At 46.2% G+C, this 18814-nt stretch overlaps 1 protein-coding gene across 1 annotated transcript in view; it reads left to right on the plus strand.

Moving 5' to 3' along the window:
* The window catches only part of PTH1R (parathyroid hormone 1 receptor), a 115534-nt gene extending 98295 nt beyond the window's left edge, over positions 1–17239 (plus strand). Inside the window, exons 7-13 of the mRNA XM_086466941.1 lie at positions 924–1077; positions 6860–6920; positions 8760–8826; positions 12386–12480; positions 14429–14570; positions 15814–15855; positions 16877–17239. Coding sequence (XP_086323067.1) covers positions 924–1077; positions 6860–6920; positions 8760–8826; positions 12386–12480; positions 14429–14570; positions 15814–15855; positions 16877–17239 — 924 coding nt within the window. The remainder of the gene's footprint in view (positions 1–923; positions 1078–6859; positions 6921–8759; positions 8827–12385; positions 12481–14428; positions 14571–15813; positions 15856–16876) is intronic.
* Positions 17240–18814: the final 1575 nt, after the last annotated feature.

Below are 18814 nucleotides of genomic sequence, written 5' to 3' on the forward strand. Positions count from 1 at the left end.
AACCTGGATGGGAATTTTTTAATTGATCTCCCTTCTATTTTAACTCACTTTTTCTGTAAAAGAAAATGGGTGTAAATGTGTCCCTATTTTATATATATATGTACACATATATGTACATAATATGTGCATATTCATTTTGATTGGCATAGGATTGGCATAAGAGCTGTGCCAGAATTCTCTTTTCATTTACAAGGTACGTATTATTGACATTTTCGGCACCTCTCAAAGGAAGGGGCAGCATGGAGATGTGCTGCTGCCGTGGGATGTGTTTGGTAGTCATAGGCCTCCCGTGATATCGAACTACCTGGAGTCCTAGCATTTCCACATTTACAAGAGACGGCTTTATGTGTCCCTTTGTACCAATTAACCCCATGTGGCCTCGTTACTTTGCAGCCTTTCTCTACTAGGGCTGAGAAACGTTGCAGGGGTGGCTTTGCCCCACTCCTCCAGAAGGGCAGGGGAGCATTGAGTCACAGTCAGACTTTTCATAGAATCATAGAATGGTTTGGGTTGGAAGTGATTATTTCCAAGTGATGTGATTTGCACCAGGTCACCCAGACGAAGGCAACTTGGCCGCAGCCCTTTGTCCTCTAACAGGGACATCATTACCAGGGTTGGGAGAGAGTAGGATCAGGTTGACATCCCTCCACACGTACCCTGTCCTCCTACACCTCCCATCTCCCCTGCTATTGGAGACACAGTGTCAGGCTGAGGGGAAGCTTTCTTCACAACTGCTCCTCTCTTCTGTTCTTGCACTGGATTTTTCGCCTTGTAAAAGCCCTGTAACAGGATTTTCTGGTTTATTTTTTTTTTCCTTTCTCCATCTTGTTTTCCAGCCCATCTTGGTAAATTATGGCTTTATGTAGAACAAGAATTTCACACCACGTTCTTCGCGTAACCCGGTCTTTCTCTGGTCATTGCAGGTGGGCTGTAAAGTAGCGGTTACCTTCTTCCTCTACTTCCTGGCAACGAATTACTACTGGATTCTGGTGGAAGGGCTCTATCTCCACAGCCTCATCTTCATGGCATTTTTCTCAGAGAAGAAGTATCTTTGGGGATTCACATTATTTGGCTGGGGTAAGTCATGGCTGCTCCTTACAGTTGACCTGTAAGAAGCCTGTTGGAGGTAGTCTTTGAAGCAGATAGTGCATATATAAAAATATAGGAGAGGAGACAGAGGCAGGGTGAGCATCAGAGACTCAGTGATTCTTGCAAGGACAGGTTAGCTCTCTTGTGAAGCCTCTATCATTTCCGAATTCCAGTATTTGAGCTGTGGCATCTCCAGGATCTCTGGAAGGATCAGCCCAGGCTTGGAAAGACAGTGCATCTTGCCATCCTTCCAGGGCAGCAGATGTGTGCGTGTGACAGCTGATTTTAGTGCACCCTGTGAGTTATCCCCATCTCTGCCTCCTGCTGACAAACAAGCGTTGGGCTGGAAGGGTGGGAAGTTGGGGGAGGCCGTGAGCATCTGCTCCCAACGGCAGACCTAAGCTCTGATTTCCTACCTCAGATCTCGGCTGCTTTAAAAAGCTCCTGAGGTTTCAGGAGCGTTGGAGCACCAGTAGAAACCTGCCATTTGTGGAGAAGGCTTTTTTTGGTTCCTTTTCTTTACACTTGGGCATCTTTTCCTGGAGTAAGGAGAAAGGGGCGGGATGTGGGTGCAGGGAGGGTGCTCATTAGTGGAAGGCGTTGTGGGCACACACGTTTCAGACGAGAATGTGCTCTCTGTTCACTTCTGGCATCGGCTTTGGCTTACAAGGAGTTATGAGGTGCTGGTAGGCTGAGGACAATAAAACAACTGCCCACAGTTGTCTGAAGTGTGTGGACTGTAAGGGGGAACAGGAAACGTATTAGATGATGCTCGAGGACATAACTAAGAATAATGGGGTGTAGGTCTACAAAGGCGCTCACAGCAGGAAAAACCTGTTGAGAGGTGTCTATGGTTACCTCTAAACTGCATGGCCCAGGACCACTTCCCAGTTTCCAGGTCCAAAATGCACCTGGCCACATCCTGACCGCATTTTAGGACAAGGATGATGCGTGCACTACACCATCCATTCCAGAACCGGATTTCTTCTGAAAGAAAACCGGTGCCTTTGACAGGGGAGCTCTGAGCAAGCCAGATGGTGCAGAACCAAGCTGATGGAGGATTGCAGGGGTTTGCTTTGTGACAGCAAGCAAGGGATTCAGTAACCCAGTCTAGCCCACAGGACCCTATCCAGCCTTTCTCCTTTCCCAAGGGTGATATGGGGGAGAAGGGGACCACGAGCTCCTTGCTGACCTCATGTTCAGGTCAGAAACTGCTGGTGCTGCCGTACGCTAAAGACACAACGAGTAAATATGCGTCCCAAAGTGGACGTCCATCTCTCAGGCAAAGTCTAGCTGGGAGGTTTGGGGAAAAATAAATAAATAAAGAGAGATATTTGGGGCACAGGGCACTTCTTGCCTCAGCTACTGTAAGACAGAGAGGACTTTAGATGCCACATCTTTTTTAAAACAAATGAACAAACGAACCCCAAACCCATCCTCTTCCAAACCTTCAAGCTGCGTAAAATTTGCTTCTCAGAAAATGGTATTAAACTGTACAGAGCCGACTTAAAGAAACAATGCCCCCGAGCGAATTCTGGAAGAGAGGGAAGCAGTTGAAAAATAATGCCATATGTTTAACAAGAAAAACCAACTTGATGCTGCTCGTAATGCAGCCAAAGGAAAACAGTCTAACAGGCATGGGTTCCTCTCATTAATTCTTCCAACCACTGCCAGAGTATAATCATTTTATCAGAGCAACCACAAAGCTGAAGTCACACCTGTCACAACACCAATCATCTACGTGCTTCCAAAAGTTTGAGGCTGCTCAATTTAAATTCCTCTGGAATGAGAACATAGGATCCCTCCAGTTGCATTTGTTTTTGCTTTGTTTTGATTAGCATGTTATTGTACACATACACACCCGCACAGACGTATTGTTTTGATAGCTTTTGGGCACTGGAAAGGGCAACCCAATCCAAGAACCACTGGAGTCAGTGGAAAAAGTCCAGTTCCCTGCAGTGGGCACTGGATCCTGCCCATACCACAGTAATGAATGACAGGGAATCAGTGATAAATAATTATGACATTCCACATAGGTACAGAAAAGGCAAGTTTGCCCCAAAAGCTGGGATATTATTTTTTGCTTGTATAACGATAAACATCAGAGTGTTTATCCTGCCTGGAAATTTCCAAGGTGGGGATGAGGAGAAAAAATCATCCTACACCTTATTTCCAGATTACTGAAGAAACCAGAATATATAGTTTACTCTTTGATGTCAGACCCAAAGATTTCTGTCGAGTCTTTCCAGTCCGTGTCCTCATTGGCAGAAGGGAGCACAGCTCTGTGAAAATCCACAGCACCCTTCTTGCAAGGGAGACGCTGAGGACAGAAAGGAACTTGTTCCCTGCCAGCACCCAACAAAAATAAATAAATAATGATGATATTACGGGCAACAATAAATTCCCCAGCAGACTTCAAGTTCCCTGCAGCTGTTTTATGAAGGAAGTCTAAGAAGCATGACCAATAGCTAGAAAACCCAAGCTGATTCCACTGGCATTTTTCGTTCACACCATGTTAATTCCCCCCAGCCAGCTGGACTGCACTGGCTCGAGTGAGGATTGCGGGGAAACCTGGAAAAGACAAAGAGATCGATGTGGTACTGTTAGAGGTGCTCAGGTCCAAAAAGCCACGATGGTGAGCCCTGCGTGTTTGTCTCAGCAGAAATCATCTTTGTCTGAAAGTATTCGTACCTAACGGAACAAGAAGCATAAGGGGGTATTATCAGCCCCATTTAATAGTAGGAAACTGTGACACAGAGGGACTGAAAAAACACTTGCATTGTTCCTGAGAGAGGTTTTCGAATAACAAGGAAGTGAGGGCAGATTTCTCCAGACCTACATAAGGTCTTTATTCATAAGCTTTCTCCTAGCAGCCGCTTTGCAACCGCCTCTCTTACTCGCAGCTTTGACACGTGCATGAAAGCCATTTTTCCAACTGCTAGGAGACACGTACACAAGAAAAGCGGCAGAGGAAGGCAGGGGGTCGGGGTGGCCACCAGGCTTTGCCCAGCTTGAGGGTGGCACATTTTCCAGCTGATGGGGAGATACCTGACTTTATAGCACCTGCATTGTACACACTGTGTGTATTGACTGGAAATGCACAGCGCATACAATGTGGATTCTGTAGAAGTCACTCACGGCATCGCTGCCCGGTGGGGTTCATCCTGCGTCACACCGGTTGTGCACGTGGGGTACACACGTGCAAAAGGGAGGACACACACGAATCCACCCACGCCTGCATCTATCTGCGCTCACAGTCACCCAGGAGAGGACAGACTTTTTGGAGACTCACTTTCCGTTCTCTGGTGGGTTGGGCAGATGCCTTTAGTCGTGTATGACTTCACTGCTCACAGACCAGCATCCTCTTGGGTGTCTTGTTGTTTGTGGATGGTTTTGGATGTCTAGCTTTGAGGACCTCAGTCCTGATATTCGGGTTAATGGTTCTCCCATCAATGGGCACTGTGGGTGCTCAGCAGGAGGGACTGACAGTCTTGGGGCATCACAGACCAGGACTTTCAAGTGGAGATATCAAAAACTCCATCATCACCCTCTGAAAGTAAAAAAGATGCTGGAGGCAAAGCTAAGCCTTCTGACTCTTCATGTTGACAGAGTAGCTTACCAGAGTGGGAGGAAAAGACTGAACTCCAGGAATTACCTGATGGCCCAAGCGCTCCGTATTACCTTGACGTAGAGAGAATCTAAAAATGAGGCAGAGGAAAGGGAGGGAGAGGGTTCATACCACCTTTTGTAAGTTTAAGAACATTTACTATTTTTCACACAGCAAAAAAAAGAACAATGTAAGAGACGCGGAAAGACAAATGCAGGAATAAAACTGGTGCCAGGAATTCACTTTGTGTGTTTTGCAGAAAGTGTCAAGGATACTTTTCCTAAGCTTGCCTGAACGGGGTGAGGCAGCAGTGCACAGGGCACAATAAATCCACACATAAGGAATTTTTAGGTGTAATTATTTTCTCCTGTGTATTTTATTGTTGCTAGGAACCTTGAACGCAGCACAGGATTAGTATGAATGGGAACAGTGTCTCTTCTAAAGTGCGGGAACAAGTACGTGTCAAACACATCCAAACCTCTGAAACAATCCGTGTTTCAAACTCCACAATAACGGGTGACCATCCACTGCCTTGCAACATTGCCATCCTCTCAACATGGCCAGTTTCTCATGGGATATAAACTGGAATACCACCAGTGATATCAGCAAAGTTATATGCATTTAAGCCATATGATAGCTCAGCCAGTAGTCCGGAGCATGCACATATTTTTCATAGATAGGCGATTAACAGTGGGGAGGAAATCGATGGTGCTTGTTACAATAAATCATCACCTTCCCCAAGCCCTCACCTTCCACACACTCACGGGTTCCCAGTGCAGTAGGTTAAGTATTTTCTTTCCAACACCAGCCATCGCAGGGGATGGTAAAGCCGGGTGCATTCCTTATAAATGTATCTTTGTGGGCAGCGCTGCTGCGCTGGTCCTGAGTGAGGCTCTGTGTTTAATTATTTATGCTTTCTTATATTACCACGGCATTTAAAGGTTCCAACCAAGATAACGGCCCCGTTGTCCATGTGTGTATGAGACAGGCGTCCCTGCTCCACACCCCAGCTCAGGAAAGCGTCCGTGGTCAGGAAAGCCTTTAAGCACCCTAATGAGACTTAAGTGCATGCTGAAAGTTAAGCGTGTGCTTATGCACGCCGAGCCCCAATGAGCTTAGACTGTGAACAGCATATTTACAGTCATCGGTGATAAATGTCGCCTTTATTTATTTTTTAACCTTTTTTTTTTTTTTTTTCACCTGAAAGGGGCTATTCTTCATGAATTTGTGGAAGCTACTGTGGATTTGATCCTGCCTTTTAAGGGAAGCCAGTAGGGGACTCAGTTGTACAAATAAAGCAGAACTGGACCCTACAAAAATAAATAGAAGATTGTATTTGGATATTGGCGATTCTTTTGCTTTTTATAGGGAAAAGATGATGCCCAGTGTAGCTGTGCTGAAATAAGGGTGGTTCAGTTGGGAGTGAACCTTTGGCTAGAGTATTTTGCAAGCATTACCCTAAACTCTAGGATTTATCTGCCTCATGCAGCAAGTCTCTCACACTTAACAGAGCTTCTAATCAATCCAGCCCTGTGCTGGCAGAAAGAGCCTGAGCCTGACTCCAGATCCACCTTTCCTTGACGTCAGGGGAAGGGTACAAATATCTTGGGAAAAGTCTGCTGCACGAAAACCCTTCTCTGCTTCAAACTGAATGAATTAGCTAGAGCAGGTATCAGTCCCCCAGGTTCAAGCCCTACAGGCTGTGCATCTATATAAAGTAGTGCTAGAGGAAAGGCACAGGATGGGATGATTTTATCCCATCAGGTCCATGACCCATCTAGGGCCCAGACCTGCTGGGTGTCTCCCAAACATGAATCAGGAGGTAGCTTAAGCCTAGACTGCTCCTGGCCAACGTCTTGGGAAAGCAAGCTGCTCCATTTTGAAAGCCAGGAGAGTTCAGTAGGCTGGACATGATTCTATGACTCTATGCCATGTCCAGCCCATGACATTTGTCTTCCAGAAAACGCTCCCTCCCACTGTTTGGTTTACCTTTTGGACTACAGAAGAGACGCGAGACCAAGATCAGGCTTTTCTAGTCTAAATTGTGCTTGAACATTTAAAAACTCCTTCTTCCACCTTCCTCTAGCCCACTCCACCTGGGCTTGTGGTAACGGAGCCCTCCAGTCCCCCTACTCACCCTGTTTGACCTGTGTTTTTTTGCAGGACTCCCTGCTGTATTTGTTACAGCATGGGCCAGCGTGAGAGCCACTCTAGCCGACACAGAGTAAGTCACATTGGATTATCTTTTCTCCCTTTCGTGTGTGATGCTTTTGTGGGGCTTTTAGCAATGGTGACTTTGTGGGTGAATCAAAAGGAAAAAAAAAAGAACCAGGCAAAGCCAGAAGTGATTTCCACTATGAAGTTAGCAAACTTTTGGCGGGGGTTGTGTGGCAGGGAAGGATGAAGAAGGTGCAACTTTCCTAGTTTTCCTTTCCTTTTATGGAATTTGATAAATGTGAACACCTGCAGCAGTTATCCCTGGGGTTAAAGGAGGCTGCTTCACAGCTAGCAGGGACAGGACAGGGATCTTGAAAACCCTGAATGAATGGGAATGAAGCTGAGGGACAGCAAGTTCAGCACGGTCAAAGAAGGCAGCTCGGCGCTGATGAGATGATGAAGCTGTAACTCATCCCTGCAGGAGATGTGGCTGCCAGCATGTCCATAGGTTTAAAAAGCGTCGGTACAAATCAATGGAAGATTGATTCTAGATATTCCTCTAGATACTCAGCAATGCTCTGGCTCAGGAAGCCATCCTGAAGAGCAAATTGTTGGAAGAATATTCTAGAAAATTGTTACTACCTGCTTACTTGTTCCACCTTAAATATCAGCTTCTGGCTACTGTCAGAAACAAAACATGGATCAGCTGCTTCTTTGGTCCCACACATGCACCCTCATGGCCTCGTATTCTTGCAATCTGCTGAATGAAGGATCTATAGCATCCAATCTTCAAACCCCCAAACAATCATGTTTTTGCCCCCCTAAGGCACAGGCTTGGCCACACAAGGGCTTTCAAGTGCTCACGATCTGCCGGGAAAAGTGGGAGGGTCCCCAGGTAAAATTTCAAATGGCTTTGCCTGGGAGGACACTGCTTTCCAAACTGGATTTCAGCTCCAGGCTTGGAAGGACGGAGTAGCACAGCTCCTGAAGCGTGACGCATCTGCATTGGCACAGGCTCATCCTCGTTGAGCCTTCAGTCAGCACCGGTGGTTTCTCTGCCCCTGCGTCTCGCTTTGCTTGAATAGCTGCCTGGGCAGCATTTGGCCCATGAAATGAAAACTGCAGCTGTCATGTAGGGGCTGTCTGGCTCAGATAAAGAAAAGACTGTGGCACTCCTCTCTCAGTGGTTGGAGAGAATTCAAACAGAGTAATTAACACTGAGTGACCTTATTCAATGGCTGCTGGAAACGCCTGGGAGGAAATAGTGTTCAGCCCCTTCTTGGCAGACGGAGGACCATAGCCCAACATCCATGCCACCAACCGTTTGCCCCTCCAGTCGTCACTTGGGTAAGAGCTGAAGATGAAAAGGAGATAAAGACTTTTTTGGGGCATGGCTGGGTCTCACTGCGAAAGTAGGGCTGAGGGAAGCACAGGAACTGAATGCAGAAACACGGTGTTGTCCCCCATCACCATGTCTTCAGACAGGACCTGTCCCCACACAGAGTTTTATTCCAAGGGGTAATATTAAGCTGTTTCAGCCGCTCTTGTTTTCATGAAAGCTGGATTACTCTTAGTGTAGTTTTTTCTGGTGAGGAGGTGAAGAAGAAGTGGAAAAGCGTGGGTTCCTGCCCAGAAGGGACATGCCTTGATGACCATGGAAAGAGCTGTTCCACCACCTGGAGAGCATAATTTTAAATGCATCTAGTAGCAGTTTCAGTTTTGAATAGTATAACAGCAGAAGGGCTGTTTTGAAGCCATGCTGACTGAAGGCTGGGTTAAAGCTAAGTCCTTCCACCTCACTAGGCTTTGGAGGAACCCATCCTTCCAAGGTGGATTTATCCAACAAGACTGCATCTATTGATCTTGTAACCAATAATTTCCTGATGGGATGTCAATCTCTTCTCAGGTGTTGGGACTTGAGTGCTGGCAATTTAAAATGGATTATTCAGGTGCCCATCCTGGCAGCTATCGTGGTGAGTACTGGCTGATTGCAAGGGGTGGGAGGCAGTGCCTTTGGTCGACGCGGGCTCAGTGGGAAGAGTTGAGCCAGGCTGCCCTACTCTAATCACCCTGTTAACACAGGTCCTGCCTTAATAGTGACCATCCAGTTTCATGGCCTTGTGTTTGACCTGTCTGTAAGTTCGACAGCTGCATACAGCAGAGGGTTTTAAACAACTTCAAGTCTTGCTTAGGAGAGAAAAATGACACAGGAGTAAGACCCTAAAACCATTGACAAAACAAACATTCAAGCCAATGTTTCCAACCCATGTGCTACCGGAAACCCTCAGAGGTCATAACATATTCTCACCAGGCATCTCCAGTAGGGAGAACTGGAATTTGGGTTCCATAGCTGGACCAAGCCTTTTCCCCAGGCATGCTTCAGTGTCATCAGATTGTTTCAGACTCATCTTTCTGAACTGATAAAAGCTCGGGCTACCTCAAACATGGGGACAAAAGTTAAACCATCCCAGCTATGATTGGACATGATGGTAATCACTGGTGGAGGATTACTTCAGCCTCACCCCCCAGGAGCCAGAGGGGACAGAAAGGATATAAGTGACATTATCCAGACACAGGACTGAGCTCTCACAAGCGGAAGAGGTCATGATAAAATGTGATTATCTGCACAAGGGGAATTCAGGGGGTAGTTATGTGTTTGCTTGAGCAAGGTCCTCATTAGCTAGAGAACTTGCTTTCACAGTTTTCATGAGTTACCATCTTTCCTCCCTCTGTCTTTCTCTATAGTTCTCCATTACTCCATCTTCTGACGGTTAGATGGCTGCATGCAAAAGAGCTTGTCCACTCCCACACATCCTAGTCCCCCTTTACATGCATCCATGAGTAGCTGAGTGGAGTCAGTAAGAAACTCTCTGTAGTCTTCAGAGGGGTTTGCATCAAGCTCTATATACTTCCTTCAGTCTCACAAATGAGGAGGCCTTGGAAGATGATCAGTGTGGGTGAAAAGAAAATCAGACCATCTGCATATAAACAGAGGAAAGTTTCTGAGGTGAATATGCTTCTATGTGCGATTAGGTGAGCTGCTTTGGACTTGGAGGGCCTTTTAATTCATCAGAATTTCCTTGTGGTGGAAATTCTCCACCTGGCTCTAGCAATTGGTTCTGCACCTTGGAAGAAACTAATCACCGAGCCCACAGTGTGGTCATTGGAAATGAAATAGTAGGATGGAGAAGAAAGTTCAGATAGTTCAACTAGATGAATGCCAGCAACCCCATTGCATTTAATTTAAAGCCCAATTAGCAGAGGAGAAAGAGCTCAATTGAGGCTTGTCCTTGTTTCTCCATGAGCCTCTGCTGTGCTTGTACCCCGGCTATTTGCAAATGCAGCTATTTATCATGCAAAAATATTCTGTGGGTTGTTTCTGTTTAATTTCTGTGGGTTCATATTGTTCACTTGGCTGCCTTTTCAATTCCCACACTGGCTGGTCATACGTTGCTGGACTAAGTTATGCATTTTCTGGGTATACTTGTGGATAATTTGGAGGGTGAGGGGCTTAAAATCCTTCCACTCCGCTGCTAGCTTTGATGTTATTGTCTGGATTTCTTTTTAAAATTAGCACATGTTTCAGGAAGTCAGAGGACTTTCCCTCCTGGCTCTGATAAGGTTGGACATCTTCAATTTAGCCTACAAATACAGAACAAGATCCCACTTTTGAGCCTTTGAAGATAGAAAAACTCATACGAGAAACAAAGCCTGCCTTTTTTTTTCCTTCCAGATTGGTTTCCCATGAAAATGAATTATATGCCCCCCGGCTATGTGCTTCTCTGCCTGTTGGTTTATCCATCCCTCCCTTATAACTTTTGTGCCAGTCAGTAAATTCCAACCAAATGTAACTAAGGGAATGGGGTTACGCAGATGTTGAATTCCCACAAACCTCATGAAAACAGTCAAATAGATATGGGAGAGGAATTCTACCAATGCCCCTTCAAAGGAAAGGGTGTAGTACAACCTTACCCCTTTTTTAACACAGACGAGAGCTGTTCAAAATGAACTTGCACCTCGTTAAAGGAGAAGGAATCCAACCACAGAAGACAAAGCCATAGCAAACCAGGCCACGTTCATTCAGTGGCTCAGGGAACTACTTGTTTTAACAGTGAGGATAATTAACTGTTGGAACAACTTACCAATGGTTGTGGTAGGATCTCCGTCACGGAAACACTGAAACCCGGATCTGCTATAGCTCAAACAAAAGTGGATACAAGGAGGTCTTATGGACTGTGTTTTGCAGAAGATCAGACTAGAGGTTCACAGTGGTGCCTTCTGGTGTAAAACTAGGAGCCTGTGTATGGCAGGGTAATTTGTTTCCTTGAAATGCGGCTATACTGGCGTCTGAGAAGTCATATGACTGCTGCAGGCCTCCAGAGAAATCCGTAGGCATCAGCGTTAGCCAGCAACATGGATCTGCCCAGTGCAGGCAGTTACACAATGGTTCTGCTTGTGGCCTTGCCGTAGTCCAAAGAATGGATTCATCTGGGGCAGCAGCAGGTTTCATCCCAGCCTCGGTGAAACCAATCTCTGAAGGGCTCCAAAAAGCTGGGAATCCCTCAAACATCTCCCCATTTTTCACCTCTGTTAAGTGGCAGCGTAGCCATGCGTTGTTGCCGTTACCTTTTGCTGCGTGGGTCACCACGAGCATGTTTCTGTAGGACTGGATTACCTTGGTTGAGCAGCTGGCCACAAGACGGGTTCACGGATGTGGTTCCCTGCGTAGGAAGTAGATATTACTTCCTTACTGTCCTTATCTCGTCCACGCTAAACACTCTTCCAAAGGGAGAGTTAGCAGTAGACATACAACAGGAGTTTTACAGTTATATTGCCCTTTTGCATTCTTGAACCGCCATCTCTAGTTAGGTCTACTTTACGTCTCCGTCGTGGTGCAGTTTGTTTGCTCTTCTTTCCTTTTGCACATGGAAATATGGAAAGGCATCCTACTAATGCTGCTCTTAGCCTGAGGAGATCTTAATCTCAGGTAGGCTGCAAGTGAGAAATATAACCTAATTTTAGTCTGCTCCCTAGACCCCGAACTAAGTTTAAGAGATTCATGAGGCCATGAACATTACCCATGTCACAGTATGGAGTTTTAAAAAGAGGATGATGTGAAAAATACCGAGTTGTCTGTAGGCCATACCTCACAATGCCTGGTAAGCACTGCCTTATATACTGATAGCATATCCAGTTATCAGGTGTCTGCCAGCCTGGCTAGCTCAGATGTAGCTGTTTCCATGTGAGATGCTCACACCTTGTCATAGAAAGCCATTCCCTTCTCGCTCTCAGACATTAAGGTTAAACACAGCTGACTGGATCCCAACAAGCACTGGGTCTTTCTTAGGGAGCCCACCCCTTCCACAGGACAAGCTTTTCCAGGAGGAGTTTCATGCACACTATGATCAGGTCACTGCAGCAGCCCCTTGACTCATCTTGGGGAAAGCGTTGACTAAACAACACTGTCACCATCTGGATCTTTTTTAACAGTTGTCCTGTCTTTGTCCTTTTTTTTTTCCTCACCTCTTCCAGGTAAATTTTATTCTTTTTATCAATATTATCAGAGTCCTAGCAACCAAGCTACGAGAGACGAATGCAGGGAGGTGTGACTCAAGACAACAGTACAGGTGAGTCACATGCCCTCTCCACTTCTGGGGAGATGTCAATGTCTTTGTTTCACCCCCTTGACTACAGAGGGTCCCAGCCCAGTGTGACTAGTTTATGGTGTCTACACCTAAAATAAGGTGAGAATAAGGCTGCTGTCTTCCAGATCTGGTAATGCAGAATGAATCAACAGCAGCTCAAACATCTTCTAAACCTTTCAAATCCAGCCTGGGGGACCTGCCTCATAGGTTAAAGAGAGGAATTCAGTCTCTTCAGCCAGTTTGGAAGTGACTGTACTGGCCTTGAATCAAGAGTGAGAAAATAAAAGCTTTGCTTATGCTGTTGAAGCCCCTAAATCTTCTACCAATTTATTTATTTCTATTTATTTCCCTCCTGTGCTTCGTAAAACTTGGTCTGTTTGTTAAATCTGCCCTTCAGTGGGTGTTTCAGTGCCTTTGCTGAAATGAAAAAATGATTCTTGACTCTTTGCTGGAAATCTGGTTCTTCCTTGTTTGTTTTGTTTCCCTTTGTTCTGCCAGCTCTTCTCAGTTGATAGTTTAGGATATTTGTAGCATGGTCAAAACTGGACAGCAAAAGCAGATTGCTGAGACACTTTGTCTGCTTGAGAGCTCCCAAGTCTGCTCGTGACCTCCTGAGCTGGACTGACCAGCGTGACACATGCAAAGCGGGGAGAGCAGAATGATTTGGGCTGCAAACCATGAGCTCATTCCTACCATCTCACTCTCCAAACACAAGACGTTTCATTTGAAGCGGGAATGAGATTTGGCAGGAAAACACCTCTCCATTTTGCTTTGCTGCCGTGTCAGAGCTCTGATTTATCTATTTATTTATTTCTCCCTGGCTGAAGCTTGCTGTTAATTATGGTTTGGATGGGGCTTTCTCCTTTTAATGTGTTAAATTCCCTCAGTGATTTCCAGTTGCTGGACAGAGGACGTACCAGGTCTTTCTGGTAGTGATGTCTGCCCTTCTCAATAGCTGCCTGCACTTGGTGACTTGCTGTAACTCTTGGCAGAAGGTTTAATCCTTCAATTAATATCTCTTCCAGGCAAGGCCAGTTCCCTCAGGAGCAAGCCCAGCCAAGTGCTCAGGGTTGCATTGTACCTCCCACCAGTCCCCAATGTAGGTCCTATGCTGAGATGGAGTTTCTTCTTTAAAATGGGGCTTTCTGAGTGATACTGCAGTCCAAAGCACCTCCTGAGACTGTTCACCTTTGGCTTACCCCATAGTGCACTGTCCTCTCCCCCTCAATACCTGGAGTAATTCTCCTCCTCGATGCACTTCCCTCTCCACCAGCCCCTCTCCTTGCACAGGAGGCCCGAACCCAGGGTGGACCTGTGTGTCTTGCCTCAATAAGAAGGCAGAATCACAGAATCACAGAATGGTCGAGGTTGGAAGGGACCTCTGGAGGTCTTCTGGTCCAACCCCGCTCTGCTCAAGCAGTGTCCGCTACTGTAGGCTGTGTAGGACCATGTCCGGTCCTTGTAAGCTGAACCATCCTTTAGGGACAAGGGGATTTAGTGCCAGTCAGAGGCTGAGGGCTTGAAGCAGCAGCACACATTTCCTTCTGGTCATGCTTCCACCCTCTACCCATGATCCTGACCTCAATCTGGGGATAGTTTGAGGCTGGAAAAGACAGCGTCTTCATCTCCAGTACCTACAGCAGCATCGCATGGGGACATGCATGTGGAGGGAGTTAGACTAGCACATCGGGACATGCTGGAGGATGGACTGAGTGGTGTCACATCCCACAAGAGAAGCAACAGTTTGAAATTACAGGTGGACACGGCGCCTGTGCAAATGTAGGATATCCAAGCCTAGCCAAGGGGACGCGTAAGCAAGAACAAGATTACGTGCAACTTGTGCCCAAGGAGTGAAGTGGACAAGCCTGGCGGGGAGGTTTGCTCCATCCACTGATTTCCTCTGTGTCTTTCTCTTTCCTTCTTGCTACAGGAAGCTGCTGAAATCTACCCTTGTCCTTATGCCTCTGTTTGGCGTTCACTATATTGTTTTCATGGCTATGCCATACACAGATGTGTCAGGGATTCTTTGGCAAGTTCAAATGCACTATGAAATGCTGTTCAACTCTTTCCAGGTATTGTAACTGTTAAACTATGAGGGCAAACTATGAGAGTTTCAATGGGGAGGGAGGGAGGGGAAATGAGAGTGCAAGGTTGTCTTTGGAAGCAGGGCTGTTTTTACAATACACCAGATTTCATTCACAAGGTCATTTGACAGTATTTTAGCATCAAGTATGTTTTATATTTGCAAAACACAACACATAAAGGCTCAGTGTGTCCAACAAAAAAATGCCCCTGTTGAAAGATAACTTGCCCCACAAAATAAATCCCTTTAGATCCAGGTTAGACGTAAGCTGGTAGAGATCCACAGAGACATGTTGTTTCAAGTTAGCTTCCAGTTTGCCTGTCCCAAGTTGTCTTTCAGTCCTGTGAATGGATTCCTCAGTTCTAGGTTTGGGAAAAAGGCAGGTTCAGTTACAGGACTGGTCCTATATAAGACACAGCAGCAAGAATACACAGCTCTTGACAAGCAGAGCAGTGTTTGATCGTCACTGCACACCCTTCCCTGAGAGACTAACTTTTGGCTCACATGCTACTACCTATCGTCATGGTTGACCAGCGTGGATGATGAAAGGTGGACAGTGGATCTGGCCAGATGACAGCTTAGAGAAACTGTAAGAGAGATGGGAACCAAGACTTCATTCATGTGCTTCCACAATTCCCATTGGGTGCAGACAGGATAAAATAGTGGGTGACCTCAGCAAGACCCAGGTAAACTATTAGCCAGCAAAAGATGTGGATGGTTTGCTCACATCTGAATTCCTTTGCTAATCCCCCTCAGACAGTTCTGCTCAATGCACTGGCTTCCCCACTCACAGCCAGAGCTGGAAAAGTCCCCATCAGGACCATCTTCCACCCTCCCGTCCTGCAGCAGGATCAGCTACAAGCAAAACACTGGAAATGTTTATCCAGTAAGTTCATAAAGGCTTCCAGTGAGGTAGACCCCACCACCTTCCCAGGCACCCATCACCATCTCAGAACCTTTGCAAAAGATCTGGGGGGTGAAAAATAGACCTGTTAGCTAAACCATGATCCAGAAGGCTTATATAGTCTATCTACTTTGTCAGCACCCTGCAGGGAAATGTCTATTCTTGTCTGCCTCTCATGCACTACTGAACAATGCAAGGTTTCTCACGCATATTATGATGAATGTCATTGATGTCAGAGGAACACAGGGGTGCAGGGCAGCGCCACCAGGAAAGAGATACTCACATGCAGCAAGATTAACATTGATATGTCGTTTCTTCTTCCTTCTAGGGATTTTTTGTGGCCATCATATACTGTTTTTGCAATGGAGAGGTAAGTCACCAGCTTCTTAATTATTTCCCTCCCTTGTTAGGTTAGTTCCACACACAGACGGTAAGGTGGATGCACATCAGCATGTCCTCACTTATGCTAGAGTTGCAACCCTGTTTTACACTCAGTGAAAGATCTGTCAGTCCACATAGAAAGTTCATACCCACATGAGACACCCAGGTCAATATGGCACCAGCAAATGATCTACTGGAAGTAGCTAACGGAGGAAAAAAAAAAGGGTAATGTGGTTTTTTTGTTTTCCCAGCAGAAGTGCTGTTTAATTTCAGATCTGTGGCAGTGGATTCATAGAGTAGCTGCCTGATTAGCAAGCTCTTTTGGTTGTCCGGGCTTTTTTGACCTTTAATTCTATTTCCAGATTGATATGTTTTAATGTCTTTGTTTCCATTGATTCCCTCTATGGCTGCAAACTAAGAAGCTAAATGGTCGGTGCACGCACATTGGAAAATAACAGAGCTACTTTCATGTTCCAGCATAAGGCTGGTTTCACCTAAGTTCGTGGATTTTAAGGGGAAATACAACTACAAATGTGCTGCTTATGTTCCGCAACATAAAACCAAGATGAAATCCATACCATAAGGGGAATTGATTTCACCCTAACTTTAGCCACCTAAAAGCAGGGTACTCAGACTAAAGTAGTCAGGTAACTCCTTTCTAGAGGAAATTTCTAGTAACTCAGGCACCTCTGGAGGTGGTTCATTGCTCTTATACTTGACGCTCATGGCACATTGAGAGGACTCTCTCCTGAATGTGCTGCTCACCACCCCTTAACCCTGGGGGAGAGAGTTAGCCCATAGTTTCAGTTAGATGTCTTCAGCCATTCAAGCTTCCCAACGTCAAATATTCCATTTGGAAAGGGCAGATTTAATGTGAGTTTGCTGTTCCTTCCAATTCCACTCTCTAGAGAGTTTCTCACCCGTTCTGTCTGTGGATACTACTTCCTTCTGATACTCTCTGCCCCTCTCTCCTCCCACTCATGCTTTTTTTTTTTCCCCTTGTCTCTCAGGTCCAAGCAGAAATAAAGAAGTCATGGAGCAGGTGGACATTAGCACTTGACTTTAAAAGGAAAGCACGAAGTGGGAGCACAACCTACAGTTATGGACCAATGGTTTCCCACACCAGCATCACAAATGTAGCCACAAGAGGAGCACTTGCCCTCCATCTCAATACAAGACTTATACCAGGGACCCTCAATGGACACCGGAATTTGCCAGGTTATGTAAAAAATGGCTCCATTTCTGAAAACTCCATGCCTTCTTCTGGACCAGAGCAGTACAACAAAGATGAGGAGTACCTGAATGGCTCTGGGCTTTACGATGGAGACAGACCCACAGTACTTGTTGAAGAAGAAAGAGAGACAGTGATGTAAAGAGAGGAGGAGAAAAAAGAAACAAAAGGATGAAAAAGGTTCCTGGAGAGCATTTAGTGGGTAAAAGAGTATCAGGCCACCCATCGGATGCCAAAGTTTTCCATACAGTTTCTCTGTTCTGTGGAACGAGAAGTTAAGTTATATGGGAAAAAAAAAAGTGAGCCTCCAATGTGGCCAGCAGTGGATCACATACATATACTCAGTGGTCTAAGTCTCCCTGGTGTTAACGGAGGCAGGGCTACCCAGACCCACGGGCCTTGTCACCTGCTGATCAACAAAGATGCTAAGAGTTCGCGAGGGAGGGTTGCAAAGCAGCACATGGTCCTTGGACCTGTTGGAGAGCGTGGGCAGCCAAAGAGAACAGGAGTCTCGCCCAGTAAAGCGGGGAGTGTACAGTGCCATCTTCTGGCGAGGGTACAAGCCACCCTGGGCATCACCATCTTCGGTTTGGTTTGTTGTTTCTCCGTAAAGTCTGCCTGGTAGCGCACACCACACTGATCCAGACCGCTTGGGGGGTCATAGCTGCCCAGTCTTGCAGACAAGCACACAACATGGCTAGCTCGGTGCAACTGGTCGCACGTTCTTCCCTTGGGCAACCTCGCTCCTTGGCAAAACGCTCCTCCGGGCTGGGCAGGGTTAACAGCTCGTGGTTGCTGGATGCAGGCAGAAAACCCTATTCTCCTTTTCCTGACCTGAGTCCCAGTAGCAAGCCAGAAACCAGTGCAATTTTAAGACGGAAAATGTGGTTATCAGAATGTGCGACATTTTTGTTCTTCCAGATGGCAGCGGTGGAGAGGGGCCCACTAAGCGGGTTGAGGCAGAGTGGGGGATTTGCAGATCTTGGGGGTGTGCGCCTGTGTGCGTGTGGCTAAAATCAGTTCAGAAGGTAGCTAACTCAGACATCCCTTTTTTGTGGGTGCTCATGGAAAGAGGCTTCAGTCATTTTTAAAATTGCTTCTAATTTTGCCTGAATTTCTCTGAATTTCCTGTTCCTCACTAGTCGAAACCCTCATGAGGAGAAAGACTCCATCAACAGTCTGCCTGTATCACCTAGAAGAACAAATTGCTGGATCGAGCCAGACAAACCTACCTTCACGAGATCCAAAGGCAAAATTTGCTAGATAGAAGCATGGGGTTTGCTCGTGGATGGTCACCTTCTGAACATCTGAACTTTCCTATTCTTTGTGTTTTGGTCACACACACACACACATACACATAAGTACACCACGTCAGGCTCTTAGCTGGTGGGAAACCCAACGTCCCTGGTTTTGCCTAGAGATGCTCAGATGAGGATTGTGGTTGCCTCTGAAGGGAAGAGCACAAGGAAATGCCTCCTTCCTACAGGAAAAAGAGACCAGGAAGATTTTGTCACCATGCAGAGTTTCCCTTGCTGATGCTTTTTGCAGAGTGCGTCAAAAGGTTGTTTTCTCATACACATCATCTTCAGCAGCGATGGAAAGGTACAGTCCTTGTTGGCCAACAGTGCATTGTGCTGGGGCTGTTTCACACCCACTGATCACCTAGTGAATGGTCTCTGCCAGTTTCCAAGCACGATACAGAATTGCCCAGAAGTGG

This window comes from Leptosomus discolor, chromosome 6 (assembly GCF_034619465.1).
Source record: "Leptosomus discolor isolate bLepDis1 chromosome 6, bLepDis1.hap2, whole genome shotgun sequence".
Lineage (NCBI taxonomy): Eukaryota > Metazoa > Chordata > Aves > Leptosomiformes > Leptosomidae > Leptosomus > Leptosomus discolor.